Source organism: Bos grunniens, chromosome 16 (genome assembly GCF_055505025.1).
Source record: "Bos grunniens cultivar Pamir isolate PY7600 chromosome 16, Bosgru_T2T1.0, whole genome shotgun sequence".
NCBI lineage: Eukaryota > Metazoa > Chordata > Mammalia > Artiodactyla > Bovidae > Bos > Bos grunniens.
The window spans coordinates 43,540,222-43,556,300 of record NC_141180.1 but is presented as its reverse complement, the minus strand read 5'-3'; the positions used below and the strand labels follow the sequence as shown (position 1 = coordinate 43,556,300).

The window sequence follows — 16,079 nt, the reverse complement described above, 5'->3', positions numbered from 1 at the left end:
TATTTTCCAGCTCGTTTAGTGATAATCACTAAGGCTTGCCAGTTTTTATGTTTTAGTATTTCTTAGCTGTGTCTTCACTGTACCATCGCTGCCGTTACATGAGGCCTCCCATCTACTGCCGGCCTGCCATGGTCTGCCAACCAACCCAAATCTTACATGAAGTAAAGCTGTGCCCACTCCGTAGAAAACAGAGTAATCCACCCAAGGTGAGGGTCATCTGTCTCACAGCCTGTTTTCACTCCTTTGACAGCTTCAAAGCCTGAAGCCCACTGCTTACCAACAGAGTCAATACTCCTCTCGGCTATATCCGAGGGTGCCTGCCCTACCCCCTCCGGCAGGACTCAAGTCGTCAGTCCACACACAAGACCTACTGCATTTCGGCTTTGTGCACTGGTTCACACTGCCTCTCTGCCCAACAGCTTTTCTCTAACCTTCTCCTCCCTGCCCCGTCCTCTATGTTCTCAGGACACCCCCTCAAGCTCCACTACTGTCTAAGGATTATCAGTCTGTATCTGTTTCCTTCACCAGAACCATACTTCCCAGGGTCTAGCAGAGAGCCTGACATACAGGAAATGTCACTGAACTCTGTCTAAGAAACCCAATGACAGACTCGTCTTCTCTAGGACATCTGAAGTGATTACATGGACTTAATCCAAGTTACTACATTTTAAGGCCTGAATTTTCTGAACTTACTTGAAAAATTCCGTTTTTTCCTCTTCGCTCTTCAATGTTAAACTTTTCAAGAAATTTACAACTTCTAGAAAATCATTCCTAAATGCCAAAAAGGAAAAAAAAAAAAATGCAGGACAACAGATTAAAGAAAGCACATTAAATATCAAAGCCATAACCGCAGACCATACAATACTACTACTCAACAAAGACATATCTCCCTTGACCACGTGGAAGATTCTACTGTAACTAAGTAGCTTAGAAGACAAGTGCTATAGGACAAGCCCATAGGGAATTTAATATTTTAAGAATATCAAAGAGATCTGTGAAAAGGATACATGCTTAACCACACACATGTGTGCATACACAAATGTGAACAAATGCTGTGGTTTTAATAAAATCATCATAATCATCCAAACATTTTGTTGTAATAGAATGTGGTTACATGAAATGTCCTCGGAGAAATGCTTTTACCATTACAGAGCAGTTGCTGATTCTCAAGTCTCCTCTGGGGAAGAAATAACTATTAAAGAGGGTTGCAGAAAGAGGCACTTCTGGTACAAGTCACAGGGATCTTCTCATTTCGCCTGTTTTAAGTTGTCTGGTCACTTTTCCAGCCAGGCAGGGAAGAGGGTGATAAGAGTAGTGGTTTCCTGCAGGGCCTGCAGACAGTCCCAAAGCCAGCTCAGCTCCAAGCAAATGTGGCCCCTGGGAGGGAGGCTTAGCAGCAGCCAGCAGCCCCCACCAGCAGGGCTGACCTCCTCTCCTGGGTCTCCACACCTCACCTTTGCACCTGTTTCCCTGCGGCTTGGCAGAAAGAGCGCAAACGCCTTGACCAGAGTGTAAAACCAGATGGCTCAGCTGCCTTGGCAGGAGCTTCGGCCCTGGCTCCTCCCCCTGCCCCTGGCTGGGCTTTCCCATCAGGGGCAACAATCCCCCCACATGTAACAATTTATCAAAGAGGGAGCTGGTGTGTGGTTCTGCCTTCCCTCTCCTGTTTTTGTTTTTAATTGAAGGATAATTCAATTCAACTTTACAATGTTGTGTTGGTTTCTGCCAAACATCAACATGAATCAGCCATAGGTATACCTATGTCCCCTTCCTCTCCCCTCTGGTTCATCCACAAGTCATACTAAAGAACTCCGACCAAAAAAAAAAAAAAAAGAACTCCTACCACACACAGTGATGAGAGAATCTATTTACTGTAAAGGATTCTTCTTTGCAGAGAGTCTATCAGTCTGAAACATCCCCCCCAAAAACACATGGAGATACCTTGGTTAAAGGACTCATAATGGGAAACGTCTGAATAGCTCTTTTGGAACATAAGTAACAAAGCCACGTGACCACAAGGAAAATATCCCCTCTGCTGTGTTTAATGATATACCTCATCCTATCTTAGAGCCCCCTCCAGGGATAATATCAGCTCTCCCTTCACTCTGATTTCTCTCAGGCTTTCCGACTGCAAACACATAAGGATTTTTAGTTTCACAACTGACATGAGTTTGATTTTGCTAATAAAAGTTATCAATGAGGAGTTAACCTGTGCAGAAGTTCTGCAGACACGGAAATTTAAAAAACAAAGGACACATAATTAAAACTAACCTTGAAGAGAGAGGTTCAAAAATCTCTCTGAATCCAGCGACAGTATTGACAGCTATACTGTGCCCTCCCTCTAAATTGACTTCTTTGCTCTTCCATCACGAATTACTAAACAAAGAAAACAATCTTCTGCCTGCCTGAAGAAAAATAAGCTCATTTCCATGCCCATCCCCCACCAACAAGTAAAATTCAACAATAACAAACTCGTGTAAATAATACAATGTCAGCAAAACAGAGAGGCTGTGTTAACATTAAGTTCCTCAATTAACTTCTCCAACTCTACACCACTGGACACAGCCTAGCTTCTTCCCATTCACAGAAGTCCTAAGAAATCCAGCTATAATGTCTAGACCCAGGCGTCCACGGTGAAGGGTTTCTAGAACTTCCTATCTGTAAGAGGAACGTGAGAGGCAATGATCATGTCTCCCTCTACTTCCCACGTGGACATGACTCACTCTCTCCTAATACTGAAGGACAGCAGCAGCAGCAGCACAAGGGCCCGCATCGCCTGGTCCCCCGAACCCCACCGCAGGAGTGCGGCCCGCAGGAGGGCAGGGGGGGGCAGGCAGCACTCCGCGCCGGGCGCCTCACCTGAAGAAGTCATGGCACAGGAGGCTGCAGAGCACTGGCCGGCAGTGCGGGCTGGGACTCAGCAGGGCTGAGCGCAAGGTCTGTTGAAAGCTGGAGAGAATATCCGCTGCAACTGAAACCCAGAGTGACAGTTAGTTCCCACTGCCTCCTCCCTCCTGTTAGGACCTCTACAGCTGGAGGCTGACGGGAACAAAAACCAACCTGGAAAAAGCCCAAACAGAGCCCTGGCTGGTGCTGAACAGCTCCCTGCCTGCCTGAAGTCAAACTCCTGGGCAGGTGGAGAAAATCATCCTGCCAACACATCTACCCCCCTGCTCCCCTTGGAGGCCCCCACCTTTCCTGACTGTCAGCTTAACTCAGCTCAGGCCTAGAGGAGGAAGCTTAGTAAGTGGCAGGTTTGAGGCCTTTTCAATCAAGTCTCCTAACCCTCAAAACACAGGAGGTTATTTGAAGGACTGTATTTCCTCTCAAGGATGGTACATAATTGCCACCGTGCTAGAAACAGTGAAGAGCAGTGAGTTCATCACCCACAAAGGATGTCCTAGAGCTTAATTCTCAAATGTTCAGGCTGGGACAGCTCAGAGCTGATGGCTGAATGGTGCTTGTAACTTCAGAGGATGGAATGAACCAGGCAGAAGAAACTGCGTTAGAACTGCACAAAGCTGCAGCAACATGAGATACAGGCTGGTAAAGGGGCTTAATGTACAAAGACCCCAGTCCATGCAAAGGGTGGACACCTGAAGGCCCGGAGCGGGTGGAGGACAGTGAAGCGGGCTGTCAAGCATGCCACCAGAGAGCTCAGAGAAGAACTATGTGCTCAGTAGCCTGGCCTTTAAGGGCCAACCAAAGAAAAAAGTAATGAGTAAATGAAATCATGGCCAAAAAAAAAAAAAAAAAAACCGAAAGGACTTTGAAAGAATCAAGATAAAGAAATGTTAATCTTAATTTAGAAATTAATTTAAAAAAACTCTGAATCTTATCCTCAGATCATTACATACACATCAATAGCACCATTCATTTATTTATAGGCTGGTTTGATAAGGAATAGTCTTTAGACCATAAATACAGTACCAATCAATAAGATCATAATATAAGATACCCAAAGCCATAGTTCCAAGTGCTTCCTACCTAAAATTCTTTTAACTGTTCAAAGTGAAGAAACCCAAAGCTTCTGCCCTCACTGCTATCACCATCTGCCCTGCACAAAGTTACTTGGTAAGCAACAGTTCCGTACCACGATCAAACGCCGCAGCATCCACCGTGGATGGCTGTCCCACTAATTCTGTGGATGCAGACAGCACAAGTCCAACTCACCCTGTTCACTTAAGACTGTGAGCAAACTTTCCACCAGTGTCCCAAAAGAATAGGCATCCCGGGCGTGTCCGTGGGACGCTGGCAGAGTCGTGAATTCTGGAGACTAAAAGCAGTAAAGACCATTACAACCAGAGGATCTGCTTTAGAAACCATTCCTAATCTTCTCTGAAGCACTTTCTCCCATTTTTGCATTTAGTGTATTCAAAATTAACTACACAGTATCACACACAAATTTCTAAGCTCTTAAAACGATTAGTGAACAGAATTTATCAAAGATATTAATAATATTAAATAAGGAGCGGGGAAAGGCCATAATATATGTTTGTGGCTTTCAGAAATATTTCTGACTACAAACTAGAGTAAAAAAAATTGTCATCAGCATTATATGCACATATACGGGTAAGCACATAACAAAAACAGAAGTTTCAAACAACAGTTCTTAGTCTTGCGCCCCAAGATGTCCAGTGATACTTTCTATTTACTCCCTTATTTTTCTCCCTTAAAATGCCAGTCAGGACCCCTAAATTGATTCAAAACCTACAGATCGTTGGTTTGAAAGACACTAGTATATACATATGGTACTGCTTTGAATAAACCTGAGTTATTTCAAGTCCTAGGTTTATACTTAAGTTTATTGTTGAGTTTGTCTTTTCTGCAAAGCACACTAAATATGTCTTTGGGGATCAAAGTCTATAGTGGTTAAGGACAAATTTAGAAAGAACAAGTGCTTTTGAATTTATTGTTAAATATTATCTTTCTTTACCAGCACCGTAATATTAATAATCACTCTTCCTCACATCTTGGAATCCCAACTAACGGCAGATAGGCAGATGACCAGCTCGGGTGAAGCACAGGAAGGTGCTGGGCTCTTGTTTCCTCAACTCTCATGGCTTCCACAAAGGTACACAGGCTCACCATGAGATGGCTATGACGCCCCCACCCTGCTCACACCGAGGTACCTCTTATTTTTCAGCACTATCACAGGTGTCTACATGACCAAAATGTAAGCTGAGTTTCAAGAAAAAAGGCTCTCTGCTCTGATGACATGATCAGTCTCAGAAGCCTTCAAGGCCAGAGGAATCAGGAAGTGTCTATGACTTAGCAAAGAGGTGGGCAGAGGAAAGGTTTTTGTTTTGTTTTTAAGTTTCATACTCAGTTACACAAAGAAGCTTTCGTGACATCTGGAGTGTATCATCTTACCATCTCTTCAGGAGGAATAGATGCTGGGTCTCTTACTGACCGAATACTCTTCAGAAACTAAGAGAAATAAATTATGGAAAGTAATTCAAGCATATGTTTGGTGAACCAATCTCTTACATCAAGTTACAAAAGCAAAGAGCAATCAACACCAATGAAACCTTCAAAACAATGCTATAGGCTAAACACATAAATTAAAAATCTTCATCACTGAAAAATGTAGATACAGTGCCTGGTATGGCACAAGACTTAGTGGAAAATAAATATCAGTTCCCTTTCCTTTTCCTTTCAGCTGGTTTAACAGATACCCTCTGGTGTTCAGAGGCATCTCTATATCTGATTTATTTATAAGGAAATTAGAAATACTTCTTTCTCATCCTACATGAAAGTGAAAGTGAAAGTCACTCAGTCATGTCCAACTATTTGCGACCCCATGGACCATACAGTCCATGGAATTCTCCAGGCCAGAATACTGGAGTGGGTAGCTGTTCCCTTCTCCAGGGGATCTTCCCAACCCAGGGATGGAATCCAGGTCTCCCATATTGTGGGTAGATTCTTTACCAGCTGAGCCACCAGGGAAGACCACCCTTATCCTACGAAGATATTAACAAATAAAAGACTTCTCTAGCATAGGACAAATCTATCATTAATCTGCTCTCTGAGTCAAGTCAGTCATAAGCTGGTTGCCACATGAGATATGTGAGGACCTTATAAACTAGAGAGACAGAGCCAGCATCCACAGAACAACATTCATCTACTGATTCATCAGAGATTATTTCTCAAGAGCTTGTATGTTCCAAACGCCATCTAGGGCACCAGGAATACATATTGAATGCAATAAATCCCTGTCCCCGGCCAGGAGCTCACGACCTAAAATGTAAACTAAGAACTTCGATAACCTGCGCTGGTTGAGCACCTGGGAAGCCCAGGAGGAGGGCTACTCTTGTTGGGCAGGGGACACCTCAGGGAGGCCTTCACAAAGAGGAGACTTAGCCTGATCTAGACTTCGGCGAGACGTCAGCCTCATCTTACATCCTGCAGAGTCCAGGGGAAGAAAGGCGACAGAACGGCACACAAGGGAAAAAGCGGGTGAAGGAGGAGAACCCCGCTGGACTGCATGGAGCAGGATGCAACCAGCATGGAGCTCAATAACCAGGTGGCATCTGGAGCTGAAGGCAGGCTGGGAGGAGCTGGTGAAGGGCCTGGGACCCCGCGGTACAGAGTCTGGGATACACCCGCAGAGGGAGTTACGCTGTTATACTGATTAGCTGGAAGCTGACTTCTGAGAAGAAAGGGATCAACGGGGACAGAAATAACAGAGGAATGTCTTCAGGGTGGAAGGAGCATTTGAGCTGAGCCAGAGCCCTTGAAGGTACACATGCAACAAGGCCCCCACGAAACTGGCACACGAGGGAAGAGGGGAGTGAGGTGGAGCCAGGAAGTCAGGGAGCCCCCTCGTCAGTAAGGAAATCATGATGTGTGTGTTTGTGTGTGTGTGTTTGAAAAGGCTAAGTCTAGTGGCAACATGCAAAATTATGGAAATAAGAAACAAAACAGAGAACAGTAAGACTGCTCAACTCCGGAGGGGAATTTGTAGACCTCTGTCAGACAAAATCATAAGACAGAGCCCAGGCAGCAATACCGTGGCCCACAAGGAGTTACAATGCACAGTCCCTGACACCAGCTCTTAGGACGTAACGTATGACTCTGGAGAACACGAACAAGTGCTCAACTAATGTGTCTAATGGGCCTAATATGTGCCAGGCCTATTCCAGTGGATGGACAAAGATACATATACAACACTAGCACCCTCAAGAAGCTCAGCCACTGGTAAAGAAGGCAGACACACGGAGGCAATTCAACAGGAAACAGTGGTAAAACCACGTGCGGGTTACTAGGGGCACAGGGGGCGGGCATTTCATGGAAAACCGACCGAGCCACTCTTCCATTCGCAAGATACCTTCGCTCTAAAATGAGAAAAGAATAGATGATGCCTAGCCCCTCTGGACAGTAAAAGCCTACAACCCTGTGAATGTGAGTACTGACAAAAAAGTCAAGTCTCCAAACCTCAGCTCACACTATTATTGAAGCACAGTCCCTAACCGCACACCAAAATGCTACCAGACTCTTAGTGACATGGAGGGCCTGGCACCTGGCTTACCTCTGGTGTGGCCTGAGCAACTTTGCAGACTGTTTCCATTCCTCCCAGCTTCCAGTGCCCATCTTCGCTCACAAACACAGACGACACGCAGACATTGTTGTGTGTGAGGTGTCCCTGGGAAAAAAGAACAGGAAGAAGACTGCCATTCCCATTTTCTGAGAAGTTTTAGAAAACTAAGAAGTCATCACCCCAAAAAAAAAACCTTACAGCAAGCCTTCCTACTTGTGGCATAATAAACAGAACTACAACTTTAAGAAATGACAAATTCAATGAGCCAGCCTAAGCATTATGAGGTTAGGAAAAAATGAAAAACACAATGGAAAGGCTTATCGCCCCCTGCCCAGTGTGGCAGGTTAATAAAGACACGAAAGCCACCGCACAGACACTGTACATCCCCATCTCCATCAGAGTCGGGAGATACAGGTGTCCTTACAGGTAAATTTACAAGTCTTTTCAGCCTACGTCGTGTGCTTCAAACGCCTTTAAAGGAAAAGTTTATCTTTGCTCCCATAAGGTTATTGTATTAATTTTCTCCTCTAAATTCTTTCTCACCTACATTCTATCACGAACCCAGATCCACTTCACCTGAAATCTTGTCAGTAGGCATTAAAAAAATTCTGCCTGAAGAAGAGGAAAACGGAATGATAAGGACCACCAGAAATATCCCACAGACCACAGAAGAGCCAAATTTAAAACTATATAAAAGAAGAGTACAGTCAAATAAATGAAGGAAGAAGAAAACGAGAACGGGGGTGAAGTATGTTTTTTTCTCAAACCAGAAATTATGGCAGTAGATAAGCGCACTTTAAATACTCTACCCATCAGATCCAATATGTACACATTTTATATATAAAACACTCCAAGGTATGTATATATTTTTTTAAAGGAAAGCTTGGAATAGTATTAGGGTGTGTTTCTGCTTGAGAAAAATAAAGGCGAATAAACACTTAGATATTTGCTTAGGACACACAAAGAGCATCTGTGGCCTAACACATTGACCACTGAGGTTGTCTATGGCAAGAAGCAGGGCCCTGGCTTCAAGGACAGGGACTTGTTTCCTTGTCTGCACTCTCATACTATTCAAACTTTTTAGTGAATTCAAACATTTTTCCAACAGAGAAAATATTCCACCATGGTGCAGCATTAATAATTCTACTTATATGTATCTTAGAAATACTTTTAAGAGACAATAAATTCAAAGTGATATTTGGAGAGTTTATCTCCCATTAATAGAAAACAACTTTTTAAAAACACATTAAGATGAGTCAAATGCAAGTGCTTCTAACCTGTAACTGGTGTTTTTTAATCTTGGGAGGCTGCCATAGGCCTTTATACCTCAGAATGTAAATCCCATTAAGAAACTACCACAAGTAAACAATACCACTTTATCCCCATAATAGTGAATACTGCCGTGATATTAAGGGGCTGCCTATCTTTGGCACCACCTACTTGAATGGCAAAGGGTGTGTAAAACTCTGCCTCTTTCTAAGAAATGATCATTTCTTTCATTAAAAAAAAAAAAAAAAATTCCTGAAAACAAATAGAAACATGGTCCACACCAGCACTGATGTTATTAAACTTTTATCTCATCCTAATAACAAATACCAGCTGTAGATACTTTTAGGTAAAGACTTATCCAAAACTAGAGACAGACTATCTAGTAAACTGAAATAAAGTTCTATAAACAACTACCCAGGGACAAAGAACTTGTTGCCTGCTCCACAAACCACTTGTCTGTCTATAGCATCTCATGTGCTGTTTTCCCTCAGGAAGCTTTCCGATGAGAATAGTAACTTATGATTTCTATAGATATCAAAATTCACAAGCACTACCCCATACATCAGCCTCCATCTCCCACTCCTGGTCTAAACGAAAGGCTGTGAGGCAGACTGTCCAGGTTACTTACTCGGTCATGAAGGAAGATAAGAGCCAGCAATATGTCATAGATCCCAGCACAGACCTCTGCAGAAGACAATGTTTCCAAAACCACTTCCAGAGGCTGCACTCGCTCAGTGACGAGATGAATGCCGTCTGCTTCCACAGTGCAAGATAAAAACCTTAGCAAGCACGGGTGACGAAGGGTCTTCAGGTGCTTTAAAAATACAAATAGAAAAGTCGGTAAAGTTAATGACTCCACGCTTTACCATCTGAGCCACCAGGGAAGCCCAAGATTAATTATAGTCTCATATATATTGTAATCAATTCAGAAAATGTATACTTAAATTCAAGGTCTTCTTCAGTTTCTTACCTCCCCCACCTAACCCCCAAGTTTCAAATAAGGCAAAGAAAATTCCATGACTTGTTCTGACAGTGTTTACTTAACCAGCATTTATATTACTCTAGAGAGACTTTCATTTCCATGAGTGTAAGCCCCCAAGAGCCCGGATTTCCAATGATTTTTGCTATAAACTCTGAACAAAGCACGGAAAACAACATGTGAGAACTCTGGAAAGTAAACAAGAGCATGTAGATTATGGACGGCAGTCACCCATGGGGTGAGTTTCCCGGTTTGGGGGATGTCCCTTCTCACAGCTGTGCGCTGAGGGCAGGCCCCAGGTGCAGAGCAGTGCAGCAAAGGTGGCTAGAATTCGAATGGAAACTCTGCCAGCTTTGTGGCCAGGAGAAACGAAGCAGGTTTGAGTCTGAGGAAGCTGTCCCAGAGGAGAGAGAGCCGAGGGAGGGAGAAGAAGAGGCCCCAGTTATCTGTATACCCACACAGGTCTCAGGCTAACCCCAGAACCAGTCACAGGACAGACCCAAATTAGTACAGCAAAGTTTTGAAAAATGAACTAAGGTTTGAACTACCATGCACAGGAAGGGTGAGAGCAGGGTAGTTTAAAAAAAAAAGGTGGGCAGGAAGCTTGAACCCAAGGGAATTGACCATCTGCAAACGAAAAACATCAACATTCTTCAGAGAATTAGAACCAAGAGTCTATGCAACAGGGCATTCAAAATGTCCAGGATGCAATCCAAAATCACTCAGAAGATAAAGAATCATGAAAATGTGAAAAAACAGCCAACAAATACCCCAAGATTGACCAGATACTGGATACTAGAAATTATCAGAAGGAATCTGAAACAGCTATCACCACCATTCCCGCCTGGAGATAAAGGAAACAGTTATAAAATAAGTAGAAAGATAGAAGCTCCCAGAAGAGAAATGAATGTTACATAAAAGAACTAAATGGAAATTTTATAAATTAAAACTACTACAAATAAAAAAATACAATGGATGAACTTAATAACAGAATGATAATGACAGAGACAAGACTCAGTGAACTTAAAGTTGTTAACCAATCTAAAGAATGAAGAAGAAAAAGTAAAAGAAAAGGTCAGAGCTTCAGAAACCTGGGTGACAATAACAAAAAGTTTAATGCGCATAACTGGAGTTCTAAAAAAAAAGAAGAAAAAATAATTGGGACATAAAAAAATATAATGGCTGAAAACTCCCCAAATTTGGCCAAATACTTAAGTTTACAGATTTAAGAATGTCAGTGAATGCTAAATATGATAAATCAGAGAAAACTACACCTAAACACATTATGATCAAACTGCTGAAAACCAAAGATCAATTTAAAAATCTTAGAAGTAGCTAGAGCAAAACAACACAGGTGGAGAGATAAACTGAATGATACTAATTTCTCATAAGAAAACAGAATCCTAAAGATAAAGGGGAACTATCTTTAAAGCAATGAAACAAAAAAAACCATCAAACCTGAATTCTGTACCTAGCAAAAATACACTTCAGGAAAGACGGCAAATTAAAAGCATTTTTGATCAAGAAAACAGAAAAGTTGTTGCTAGATGATCTGCTCTACAAAAATGCTAAAGTTAGTTCAAGCTGAAAAGGAAACACCACCAAAGGGAAACCTGGATCTTCAGGATTGCAAGAAAAGCAGGTTAAAGCTGAAGGTTCCATTTTTTCCCTCTTATTTAAAATATATAAGGCAATGGCACCCCACTCCAGTACTCTTGCCTGGCAAATCCCATGGACGGAGGAGCCTGGTAGGCTGCAGTCCATGGGGTCGCTAGGAGTCGGACACGACTGAGCGACTTCACTTTCACTTTTCACTTTCATGCATTGGAGAAGGCAATGGCAACCCACTCCACTGTTCTTGCCTGGAGAATCCCAGGGACAGAGGAGCCTGGTAGGAGGCCGTCTATGGGGTCACACAGAGTCGGACACGACTGAAGGGACTTAGCAGTAGCAGTATGTAGAGGAAGCACTGTAACACTCGCCTGGTAAGGTTTTCCACGTGTGCGATGTACATGCATGCCTGTGTAGCTGTGCGCACATACAGTTAATATACATGTAACAAAAGGACAGCAGGGTTGGAGGCTGGAGACATCTGTGTGATTCCAAGGCTTCTACATTTTATGTGACTGTGGTACAATGCTAACCATAATTAGTGGTTAGTACTAACTAACCACAGTTAATAACCATAACTAATTAAAAGTTAGTTATGTATACTGAAGTCCTCAGTGTAACTATTTTTAAAAAAATAAAGAAATATATAGCCCCCATTCAAGTTACATTAAAACAGAATACTAAAAATATTAAAATAATTCACAAGAAGGGGGAACAGAAGAACAAAAATCAGAAGGGGATGAAAAGAAAACAAATGATAAATAATTACATTAAGTGTTAAAAAACTAAACACTCCAATTAAGAGTGGATAAAAAAGGAAGATCCAACTATATGCTGCCTATAGAAGACACACTTTAGACAAAAGACAGAGATAGGTAAATGAATAGAAAATAAATGAATTTGATGGAAAAGGATATCAGTAGGCAAAAGAAGGCTGACATGGATATATTCCTATCAGACAAAATATACTTCCAAGACAAGAGTATGGCCAGAGATAAAATGGGACAATTACTTAAGAATAAAAGGGATAATTCATTAAAAAGACATAACTAATTATAAATGTGTATGCGCATAAGAGCAGAAACTCAAGATACACATGAAGTAAAACTGGGAAAATGAAAGGGAAAAACAGACAATTTCACAATCATAGTATCAGAGTTGGAGATTTTAAAGCTCCTGTCTCAACAATCAACAGAAAAAAAAAAATCAATAGAACTAGCAGAAAATGAACTAAATAGATAAAAACTTGGAAAACCTGAATAATATCAACTACCTGAATCAAACTGAGATTTAGAAAACACTTTATCCAATTGCAGATACAAATTCTTTATTTGATGATCAGTTTTCTAGTTAATGAAAAGAGAAAAGCTTTAAAGATAGTTGAATATAATTAAGGGGATTAAATGTTTAAGTAAAAAGGCAAAAAATAAGAAAGCAAGATCAACAAAATTAAATTGTTTATCGTGGATCAGGGTACTAATCCATTCAAAACTGTTTTATGATCCAGCACATTATTCAACCATCTTTAAAACTTTTCTCTTTTCATTAACTAATGAGGTGTCCCAAGTGGCTTCTTATTTGTTTAAATGAAGGAAGAAAGAATGGAATAGATCTTGCATGATTCTGAATAAGCACTTAATTCAGCAAAAACACTGTCACTCCTCTTTGGCACATGTAATTATGCATAAAATTATGCATAAATTCACAGGAAAGGTGAGCAGTTAAGAATGAAATAGAAATACTTCTTGATTTAAACTTCTGCTGTTTCAAAGAACAGACAGAATGACAAGATGTACTTGCTAAGTTTAACTAGGATATTTTCTCAATGAACATCAATTAAAGAGAAAAATGCTTTTGTTCTGGTGGAGAATAGTGACTGCTATTGAATGAGAGTTATCTGAAACCAAGTATCGATCACATCTCATTCACTCCACTAGGTACGAGGATTCTGAGTAAGAACTTTATATTATTAAATATGAGTAGTAGTAGATATTTTGCCGATCTATGCCCACACACAGATGTTAAGTGTGTGGTATCCCTACTATTCAGGAATCAGTTAGGACTCAGCCATTCAGAGAATTAATTCAAGCCTCAGGGGCTTGACTTTTCATTACCGTTCTACCTCGAACTTGCTACTTCACTTTGAAAACAACACAAAGTAGTTCTCAACTGTAGCTTAAATTCACTTGGAAGTTTTTAGACAGGGAGAAAGCTTTACTGTCACTCTGCTAAAGAACTACAACAAAATAACAAGATGCCTAAACCAGTGAGCAAGAATCTTCAGGGAGACATATTATTCCTCCTACCCCTAAAATTCAAATTGGAGAAAAAGACAGAAGTCCATTCTCTTTAAATGCCTGGAGGCAGGGTCATAAACCAAGAATAAAATGCAGGAAGGTAAAGGGATAAAGAATTCTGTGCTGGAAAGCATGCTTTGGGGAACAGGAGATTCTGAATAGGCACGTGGAAGTAATAGCTCTGGAGCTCAGACGAGGTTTTGACAGCTATTTAGAGACAAAAGGATGAGGCTCAGATGAGGTTTTGACAGCTATTTAGAGACAAAAGGATGAGAATGTGAAGTCTGAGAACTCCGGTAGGAACTAGCCGAGGGCCAGTGCCACCTGGTGACCCTAACACCCGGAGGGAGGGGTAACACTTCCAAGTTCTTCTCAGCGGGTGGTGCTTGGGAGCCTTGTAAGAGAACCAGACTTTGACCATGAGGGGAAGGAAATCATTTTTTTCAAAGCTGACGATACAGGGAAGTTGATTTACCAGAATGGGGTTATAAATAGCATAAAAAAGGCTGAGAGGGAGAGGAACAGAAAGAAAATGTCAGCATAAGGAAGAGCAGTAAAGCATTTCCCAAACGGAATTCAAGCTCCTTTAAGCACAGCAATCAGTCCTTCTATTTCTTTCTCATGCCCACACAATGTGGGTTCTCAAGTATGTTGACCAATAGCAGCGTGAACCCACCCTGGAATTACAGCATGCCTCCTAAGGCACTCCACAGAGCACCTACACAGCATCTAAATACCTATTCTGATGTGGCTGCCAGATAGAAAGACACTTAGGAACCATTCTTTGAGCCTGCACTCACCATGAGGCCCTAACTAAGCACTTAAATTGTATTATAGCAAACCACAGAGTAACCAAGTTCTGACAGGATTTACCACCCCTTGCAGGCTATTGGTTAGAAATGAATCATAATCCCAGTGAGAAAATTATACTGCTGTGTCAACAGCTAATGAATTCAGGATAAAATGAGAAGGTGTGATGGACTTGAAGTATTTCTGATACTGTTTTGTGGCCAAAGGTTATACCTGCATTTCATCTTACTTCAGAGGTTAAACAGTGTGCTGAGACTGCTGTTTTTTATTTACAACATGGTTAGAAGAGCATAATCCCTACCTAACAATGTTTGGCTAAGGAAACACTGCGTATCTGCTTGAAATGGTAATCCTACCATTGACAGCTATTAGAAATGTCAGTGGTAGGATTAGGAACCTGATCTCTAGAGAAAGGAAGCAAGTTAACGATGGTACTTCAATATTTCAGGTATCTAGGAAACCAAGTCTCTAAAACCTGTTGCAATGCCATTTGTTTCTCAAGTACTATGACCTTCATCTAAACTCCTTATAATTTTGTTGCCATTTCAAAATTTCTCAGATTCATGGTTCAGGTATTCAAAGCCACATGATAGCCCGAGGAACCTAAGGGACAAGTATGAACTACTAGAGAAGAGTCAGGGCTCCGAAGAGTATGTGTAGATAACACGGGCAGAAAAAAATATTCCTTCTCAAGTTTTGCAATTCCTACAGTGTGGAAGTCGTCAAATATTGCATGAGTTTTGCTTCTTCCCTTTAAACTTTTATGATTTGGGTTGTTCAACTTCCATGCTACATACACCATAAAGATTAACATAATTTAAAAAATCTATGGTCTTATAAATGATTATAAATTTCTAGTACCTCACTGCTGCTGCTGCTAAGTCTCTTCAGTCATGTCCGATTCTGTGCGACCCCATAGACGGCAGCCCACCAGGCTCCCCCGTCCCTGGGATTCTCCAGGTAAGAACACTGGAGTGGGGTGCCATTTCCTTCTCCAATGCATGAAAGTGAAAAGTGAAAGTGAAGTCGCTGTGTCCAACTCTTAGCAACCCCATGGACTGCAGCCTACCTAGTAATAGTCAATTGTTATTTTTAAAAAATGTGCAATCTTATTAGATGAAAATCGTAGGAAGTATGTCAGATAGTAACTGCACCTAAGCAAAAGACAGGGAGGCAAGGCATTGTATCTTTTGTAAAATCACAATAAAAAAATATTATCAATTCCCAGATGGGCTGGAAAAGAGACAAATGTGTGGTCTTAACAAAAAGCACAATTACTTAGTGATACAACAGCCAGCTACACTTTTTATCAGAGCACATTAATGGAAAATGCATTCTGAGCAAAACATTTTCCTTAGGAACCATCTTACAACTGTTAATCTCAAGGCTGATCAGAGACATCAAATAATGAACTAGTGTGACAGACAAAATGCCTAAACTATATTCCTGCTGCTGCTGCTGCTGCTAAGTCATGTCAGTCGTGTCTGACTCTGTGAGACCCCATAGACGGCAGCCCACCAGGCTCCCCCGTCCCTGGGATTCTCCAGGCAAGAACACTGGAGTGGGTTGCCAG

General features: G+C 41.6%; 1 protein-coding gene across 9 annotated transcripts in view; it reads right to left on the bottom strand.

The window, feature by feature from the left end:
- Window positions 1-16,079, bottom strand: part of SCYL3 (SCY1 like pseudokinase 3) — a 41,750-nt gene that overhangs the window by 19,253 nt on the left and 6,418 nt on the right. For 7 of the 9 annotated variants that reach the window (XM_086344772.1, XM_086344769.1, XM_086344774.1 and 4 more), the window contains exons 3-8: window positions 9,438-9,623; window positions 7,532-7,645; window positions 5,374-5,430; window positions 4,174-4,276; window positions 2,860-2,971; window positions 694-771 (exon numbers count right to left, since the gene is read on the bottom strand). In XM_086344772.1, the coding sequence (XP_086200898.1) occupies window positions 694-771; window positions 2,860-2,971; window positions 4,174-4,276; window positions 5,374-5,430; window positions 7,532-7,570 (389 nt within the window). In that variant the 5' untranslated portion in view covers window positions 7,571-7,645; window positions 9,438-9,623. Of the gene's footprint in view, window positions 1-693; window positions 772-1,143; window positions 1,173-2,271; window positions 2,406-2,859; window positions 2,972-4,173; window positions 4,277-5,373; window positions 5,431-7,531; window positions 7,646-9,437; window positions 9,624-16,079 lie in introns of those variants that run through there. The other 2 variants (XM_086344777.1, XM_086344778.1) reach the window with 2 other exon arrangements.